Raw genomic sequence first — 7344 nt, 5'->3', positions numbered from 1 at the left:
GGAGTTGGCCACGCCCCAGACCCCTGCACAGAACCCCTTCCTTAGGGGGCCTCTGGGGACCCCGGGCTGGCTGAGTGAGGGTACTGGGCCCCCATTGCCTGGGGCTGGCAGGGAGTGGGCCCGTGAGGGCTCTGGCATCCCAGGCCACCTCTGACCAGCCCAGCACCCGCAGCTCCTGTGTCCCACACTCCATGGGCTTCCACACGGGACGGCTGGGAGTGCCGTGTGGTGGCGCAGGCTGGCAGTGGGTGTGCTGCTGGGACCGTGACGGCCAGCCCGGGCTTAGGGGCCCTTGGGATTGTTCCCACCCCACATACCATCTCAAGAATGACCTGGCCCCCAGGAGCCCAGGGCAAAGCTGCCGTGTCTGCTCCAGGGTCCAGGCCCCTCCCCACCCCACAGTGGGGGGTCCCAGCCAGGCAGGCGCAGACGGCTTGTGCACCAACCCACAGCCACTCGGTTCTCAGGGCAGCAGCCCCGGGGCTCGACCAGCCAGGCTCTGAGCCACACAGCTGGCTCTGGGTGAGAGGCCGGTGTCTGCCCGTTCTGCCCAGTTCCAGGCTGGCCTGGGCGGTGGCTCTGGGTGAGAGGCCGCTGTTTGCCCCTCTAGGTAAGGGGTGGTTGTCTGCTCTCCAGGCTGCTTGGTGGGGGTGGGGCTGGGACGGGAAATGGCCCTGGACGATGGAAGACCCAGGTTTGAGGCTGGAGTGGACGTGTGGAGGCCATTGCTCAGTCAAGTCTGAGGGCCTCAGAGGGCCCTGGTGGGCAGAGGGGAGATCTCTGGGGGCCCTGCTGGTGGGCAGGCGGGGAGGGGAGGACACGAAAGGCAGCGTGAGCCCTGGCCGTCCTGATGGTGCTTTATTGAGGGCATCCAGTGAGCTGGGCAGGTGTGGACACAGGCCCAGGTGGCCACCCCCCTGCCCCTGCCTCCATCTACATCTGCACCTCTGCCTTCTCAGGCCCTCAGGACAGTGCCTGTGGCACGGGGTCATGGCCTGCATGGCTGTCACGTGACCAGGAGTGAGCCAGCTGCGGGCACTTCAGAAGCTGGGTCCCAGCCCCACGCAGGTGGCCGGGGCAGGGGCGGGGGCAGGGCCACAGGCAGCGCCTCCCTCCCTGGGGACAGCACGGCCTCCCGGGAGCCTGTCTCAGACGCAGCTCTCAGAAGGGGCTAAGGCTGGTCCAGCCACAGCCCCCGCCATGGGGTGGCAGGAACCCCACGCGGCTGCGGGGCTCTTAGGAGGAGAAGGAGCGAGGAGATGGGCAGTGTCCATCGGCACAGCCTCACCTGGCGACCGGGGCGGAGGGGCCAGGTGCTCGGGAACCCCCAGCCACGTCTGCCTCCCGGTCAGACTTGGAAAAATACTTAATTACGCAGTTTGCATGCGGGGCCGCCGCCCTCACTCCACGTCCTGCTGGGGCTCCCGCCCGCGCAGCGCCTGCAGCCGGCTGCCTGCGGTCTGCCGCACGGCCTCCAGCCCCTCGGCGTCCAGCTCCCGCAGCAGCAGCAGGATGGCGGTCAGGACGTTCTGTGGGCGGGGGCACGGCTCAGCGCCTCCTGGGGCTGGCCCCCCACTTGGCCTCTGCCTCGGAGCCAGGCCCCCGGCCCTGCTCTGTGTGCCTGCTCGGCCACTGCCCGTCCCCCTCCTGGACTCTCGAGTCCACCTGCCAGCCCCCGCTCACCCTGCTCTTGTGACTGCCGGGGGGGTCCCTCTGCGAGAATGGGAGCTTCGGCACGAGCTGAGCCTGGAGGCTGCGGTGAGAGGGAGACGGTGATGGCGAGGTCTGAGGGCCCGGGGCGCCGCTCGTCCCCGCAATCAGGCTCCCGTGGCAAGGGGCAGCCCACCCGGGACACAGCGGGGAGCGAGGGGCAGCCTCCGAGGCCCACGTGCACCTGGCCCGTGTCCCTCCTTCGCCTCCCATCAGCCACGGGCTGTCCTGCACCTGGGCCGGGGTTGGGGGGCGAGCCCCTGACCACAAGGGCGGCCCACAGGGAGGGCCCGTCAGCCTGGGGGCTTCACTGCCAGCAGCAAACTGGGGCTGGAGCTCCACGTCCCCAGCTAGCAGCATCCCCGCCCCGGACAGCACTGTCCCCACCCCCGCTAGTATCATCCCTGCCCCGGAGAGCACCGTCACCATCCCCGCCCCGGCTAGCACCGTCCCCTCCGCAGCTCTGAGTGCAGTGTGGTCGCGGGGGTCACTCCCATGGGAGATGGGGCCGCCCCATCCCAGCCTGACCACAGGAGGCCCCGCCCCAGGCTCACTTGGCCCCCTCCTCGCTGTAGCCCAGCGGGTCGCGGCTGGTGTCTGTGTCGGCCTCAGAGTCGGTGCAGCCGGGGCTCAGTGTGCAGGGCGGGGCCGCGGTGATCTCATGGCCCTCCATCAGCGCGCGTGACAGTTCCTCCTCCGTCACGGCTTGGGGGGGACAGGAAGGGAGGGCGTCAGAGTGGACGCAGCCTCGAGGGGCCTCAATGTGGCACGTGCACCGGCCGGCGCGCTCCAGGCACGCGTGGGACATGCCCCGGGACAGCCGAGCCGTGAAGGGTCCACCGCTCCCACTCACAGCCGGCAGTGGTGGGGGGCTGGGAACATACGGGGGGCTCAGGCGCCACCCCAACAAGGGCACCTAGCGCGTGAACGTGGAATCAGCATGCGGTGCTAAGGACGTCTGAAATCCACGCGCGGTTTTCCGGCAACATCCTACGTGCCCTGCGGGAGTGCACGCCAACGCCTGGCTGTGTCACAGGTGACCGGAGACGCATTCAGCGGCCTGGGAGGGAAATGCCACAGACGGGCGGGACTGGCCCACGGCCTCCTAGCTGATCAAGCAGGTAGTGCCGCGAAGGGCGCCAAGAGCAGGTGCGCAATGTGGGAGCACGGGGAGCAAGTGCGGCAGGTGGAGCTGAGCCGGCGGCCCTGGGAGCAGGGGACAGTGCCCAGCAACCTGACCCAAGCGAGCGAGGCTCAGAGCCCCCGCGCCCCCCCCCCCCCCAAAGGAAGACGGCAGCACCGATGGCCGATGGCCGGGGAGAGCAGTGGGGTGGGGGTCGGGCTCACGGGAGAATCCCACGCCCACCAGCCGAGAACAACACTGGAGGGGGCAGGTGTCTGTCTCAGTGGGGTGGGGGGAGGCGCTGTTTCCCCTCAGGCGGGCCATGGCTATGGCTGTGAGCCCACCTTGGTTGTCCAGCCTCTGCAGGCTGGATAGGAGGGGCGTGGCCAGGAGTAGAAGGGAGGGGGAGAGGGGCGTGGCCAGGAGTAGAAGGGAGAGGGAGGAGGGGCGTGGCCAGGAGTAGAAGGGAGAGAGAGGAGGGGCGTGGCCAGGAGAAGGGAGGGGAGGAGGGGCGTGGCTGCCCGCCCACCTTGGTTGTCCAGCCTCTGCAGGCCGGGCAGGTTGCGCAGCACGGTCATGCGGTACAGGTGAGGGTCGGGGCCGCAGCAGGGGTTCTCGGCCAGCCACAGCACCCTGAGGTGGGGCAGCTCCTTCAGGTGGAAGATCTCGCCCAGGCTGGGCACGAGGTTCCTGCGCAGGTACAGCTCGCTCAGGCGCCGGCAGCGGCTCACGGGCTCCAGGCTGGACACGCTGTTGACGCTGCACGGGGACAGCCGGTGAGGGCGCGCACGCCGCCAGCCTTGGCACCGGGGCCCCTGGGCCACCTGCCCTCGCCCCCTCCCTGCAGGAGCCCCGCGGCCTGCAAGCGGGCAGACAGCAAGGCCTCCCTGGCACGGAGGCCCTGTCGGCTGCCGCTGTGGAGGTGGGAAGCTCCACCCTCCTCACAGGGGACAGGGGACAGCCACCCCGTTACAAGGAGGCCTGACAGGGGATAGCCGCTCCATTGCAAGGCCAGCAGTGACCATAGTAACTCAAGGCAAAACCCAGGAGCTGGGGGCAGGCGCCCTGCTGCCCGCACCCCATTGGTGGGCGCCGGTCCGAGTCCTGGCTGCTCCACTTCTGATCCTGCCCCCTGCAGATGGCCTGGGAAGGCAGCAGGTGGTGGACCAAGTACCTGGGCCCCTGCCACCCATGTGGGAGACCCGGATGCAGCTCCTGGCTCCAGGCCTCAGCCTGGCCCAGCCCTGGCTGTTGTGGCCACCTGAGGAGCGAACCAGTGGACGGAAGATTCTCTCTGGCCCCCTACCTTTCAGATAATCAAGTAAATCTTTAAATCTTTAAAAAGGGGGGGACAGGAGCCGCGGGAGCAGCCAGCCTCGTGTGCCCCGGCGCCCCAGCGCCCCAGAAGCTGCCCCCTGGGGTCTCTATGTTGTCTCCCGGAGGAACTGCAGGCTCCTCCTGGCTTTCGTGGCCACGCGTGAGCAGTGGTACCTGAGCGTGATCACCTCCAGGCTGGGCATCTCCCGGCAAATGGAGATCTGCAAGGCAGAGGGAGCAGGAAGCACTGCTCTGCGCTCAGGCCACGGCACGCGGCCACGGCGCACAGCAGGGCAGGGCCCGTGGGTGTGGCCTCGTGGCCAGGACGCCCCCTCGCTGCTCGCCTGTGTGCATCCCTCCTGTGACAGCGCCGCTCTCAGACGCTGCCGGGAGCCCACACACGTGCCGGTGCAGGTCAGGGGCCGCGGGCGCCTTTCCCGCTGAGGCACGAGGGAGGGCTGGCAGCCCCTGCGGCACACGGCAGGGCCGAGGGGACACGGGTGTGAGGCTGGTCTCAGACCCGTGACGGAGGGGGTGGGCTGGGGCCACGGAGCTGCGCAGGGACCCTGGGGTGACAGCCGGGGCCCCACGCCCTGCACAGCCTACCTGGGCAGGGCAGGCTTCTTTCGCATTTGTGGTTTTTGTCACCAGTAGGTGACCAAGTGCGGGCATGGGGCGGCACGTGTCCCGGGGAAGAGGCCGTGGTGTTTGGGATAAGGGCACGTGGGGTGGTGAACCCAATACTCACGTCCGTGAGACGGCTGCCCCTGGGGAAGGAGGAGACACCTGTGTTAGCCCCGTCTCAGCTGCACTCAGACATGACGTGACATGTGATGTGACAGATGTGACATGACATGTATGACAGATGTGACATGTGACAGACATGACACGAGACATGACAGTGATGTGGGACATGACACGACAGATGTGACAGACTGTGGGGAAATTAGTTACATGATGGAGCCCCAGGGGAAGTAAGGTGGGCGGAATCCAAAGTTGTTTACCACTAAAACTGATTGGCTGCGCAACATCAGGGGAGGTAACAAAACTAGTAACAAGTGTATAGACATATGGCTAGTCCTATAGAAAGCCCCCCGTAAGGTGAATTTTTAAGTGATTGGCTGGTCCTTAGCCCTGCCCCAATGACTCTGCAGTTTTGTACTATAAAAGGTTCTGTTTCTCAGGAAGTAAATGAGTTCTTGCTAGACTTGGCTCCCCGCTGCGTCTGATTGTCTCCGGGATCGGGAGGCTGGGGAACGGGCGAGCGGCGCACTCACCTTTCCTCGGACCCAGTCCATCCTTGTACGGGTGGACTAAGACCCAGCAACAGACATGAGATGTGACAGACATGACAGACATGACGTGAGACATGACATGACAGTGATGTGACAGACATGACATGACAGATGTGACAGACAAGTGTGACGTTAGACATGACATGACACAACAGACATGACATACATGTGACAGACATGACATGACAGATTGACAGATGTGACAAACAAGTGTGACGTCAGACATAAGAGACATGACATGCATGTGACATACATGACAGACTGACAGATGTGACATGACATGAAGCATGACAGTCATGACAGATGTGAGAGACATGACAGATGTGATGACAGATGTGAGATGTGACATGACACAAAACATGAGACATCGCTGACATGATAGGACATGAGAGATGTGAGAGACATGACAGATGTGATGTGATGACAGATGTGATGTGAGACATGACAGACATGAGATGTGACACAACAAGTATGGCAGATGTGACATGTGACAGACACAAGTGTGATGTCAGACATGACATGATGTGACACAATGACATGACATACATGATGTGACAGACATGACAAATGTGTCATGACATACAAGACAAGAGCCATGGCATGGCTGACATGATAGCACATGACAGATTTGACACGTGAGACATGACAGATATGACAGGTGTGATGTGACAGATGTGACACGACAGACGTGACATGACAGAGCCCGAGGCTCAGGGACGAACACCCCACATAACCGGGAGGCTGGCCGTCCTCAGGCTGGCCGGGGATGCTGGGGGCACGGGGGCCGCCTCCCCAGCCCTGCAGCCGGGGCGCAGTGCCAGGGGCCCAGCCCGAGCTGACCGCGTGGCTCCCTGGCCGCTGTCCCTGCTGAGCACAGGCAGCGCCCGGCTCCTGCACCCACACGGAGCCCACGCCCTCCAGCCTGGTGACACACGGGGAGGGGGTCTGCGCTTGCTGAGTCCCCCTCCCCAAACCCTGCACTTCCGGGGGGGGGTTCCTTAACCTCCACGAGGCCCAGCGCCTGCTCTAGAGGCTTCCGGTCTGCTCCGGCCCAGTGACCCGGGGCCACCCCACAGCCCCTGCCCCTCCCCCCCCGCCCTCTGCACCCGGTGTCCCCACAGCCCCGCGCCCCCTCCTCTCTCCCGCCCCTCCCCCGCCCTCTGTACCCGGTGTCCCCACAGCCCCGCGCCCCTCCTCTCGCCCGCCCTCTGTACCTGGTGTCCCCACAGCCCCTGCCCCTCCCCTCCCCCGCCCTCTGCACCCGGTGTCCCCACAGCCCCGCGCCCCTCCTCTCGCCCGCCCCGCCTGCAGCGACCCCACAGGACAGGACGCGCACAGGCAGACGCCCGTCGTGGGCGCCCGCCGCGCCGCGCAGGAGCCCTGCGTGTCATTCTGATGCTCGCGTCGGCCCTCACCAGCAGTTGAGCTTCCGCACGTTGTGCAGCTCCGAGGCCTTGGCCCGGGACAGGACCATCTTCCGCGTCAGCTTCATGGCAGCCGCGGGACCCTAGGCCCCGGCCGGCCGGGCCTGGCGGTGGCTCCCTGCGCGGGCGGCGGCGCGTCTCCAGGGGGCGGAGCCCGCGTCGTCAGGGGCGGGGCCGGACAGCCTATTGGCGGCCGGGCGAGGGGCGGGGCGCCGCGGGCGCGGCGGGACCTCCTGAAGCCAACTGAACGCGTCGGCTCCGCCCTCCTCCCCGCCCTCTGTCCCGCCCACTCCTCTCTGCGCATGCTCCTCAGTGGCGCCTGGCTCTGACGCGCTCTGACGCATCTCTTCGCGACGCGCGGTGGGCGGGGCCTCAGGGTCTTGCTGGGGCGAGCACAGGTGTGGGGGGGACAGTGGCTTCAGCGTCGGGAGGGCGAGCTTGTCTCTGCGCCGGGTTCGTGGCGGGCAGTGGCCGG

The 7344-nt window shown here is 66.2% G+C and overlaps 1 protein-coding gene across 2 annotated transcripts; it reads right to left on the bottom strand.

Annotated features, from left to right (window-relative positions):
- Positions 1 to 843: 843 nt before the first annotated feature.
- Positions 844 to 6991, bottom strand: CFAP410 (cilia and flagella associated protein 410). Of its 2 annotated transcripts, none has more exons than XM_062204549.1 (7): positions 6861 to 6991; positions 4899 to 4917; positions 4325 to 4371; positions 3363 to 3592; positions 2265 to 2415; positions 1684 to 1753; positions 844 to 1529 (listed from the first exon to the last, which is right to left on the bottom strand). In XM_062204549.1, exons 1-7 carry the CDS (start codon positions 6935 to 6937, stop codon positions 1401 to 1403), a joined length of 723 nt encoding a protein of 240 aa, XP_062060533.1. In that variant the 5' UTR covers positions 6938 to 6991; the 3' UTR covers positions 844 to 1400. The 2 variants fall into 2 exon arrangements, with proteins under 2 accessions (XP_062060533.1, XP_062060540.1); XM_062204556.1 differs by having other exon boundaries at positions 3363 to 3523.
- Positions 6992 to 7344: the final 353 nt, after the last annotated feature.

The sequence above is a fragment of the Lepus europaeus genome, chromosome 2 (assembly GCF_033115175.1).
Source record: "Lepus europaeus isolate LE1 chromosome 2, mLepTim1.pri, whole genome shotgun sequence".
Classification (NCBI taxonomy): Eukaryota; Metazoa; Chordata; class Mammalia; order Lagomorpha; family Leporidae; genus Lepus; species Lepus europaeus.
Note: the sequence above shows the minus strand (reverse complement) of the source record. Positions and strands in the feature narration are given on the sequence as shown.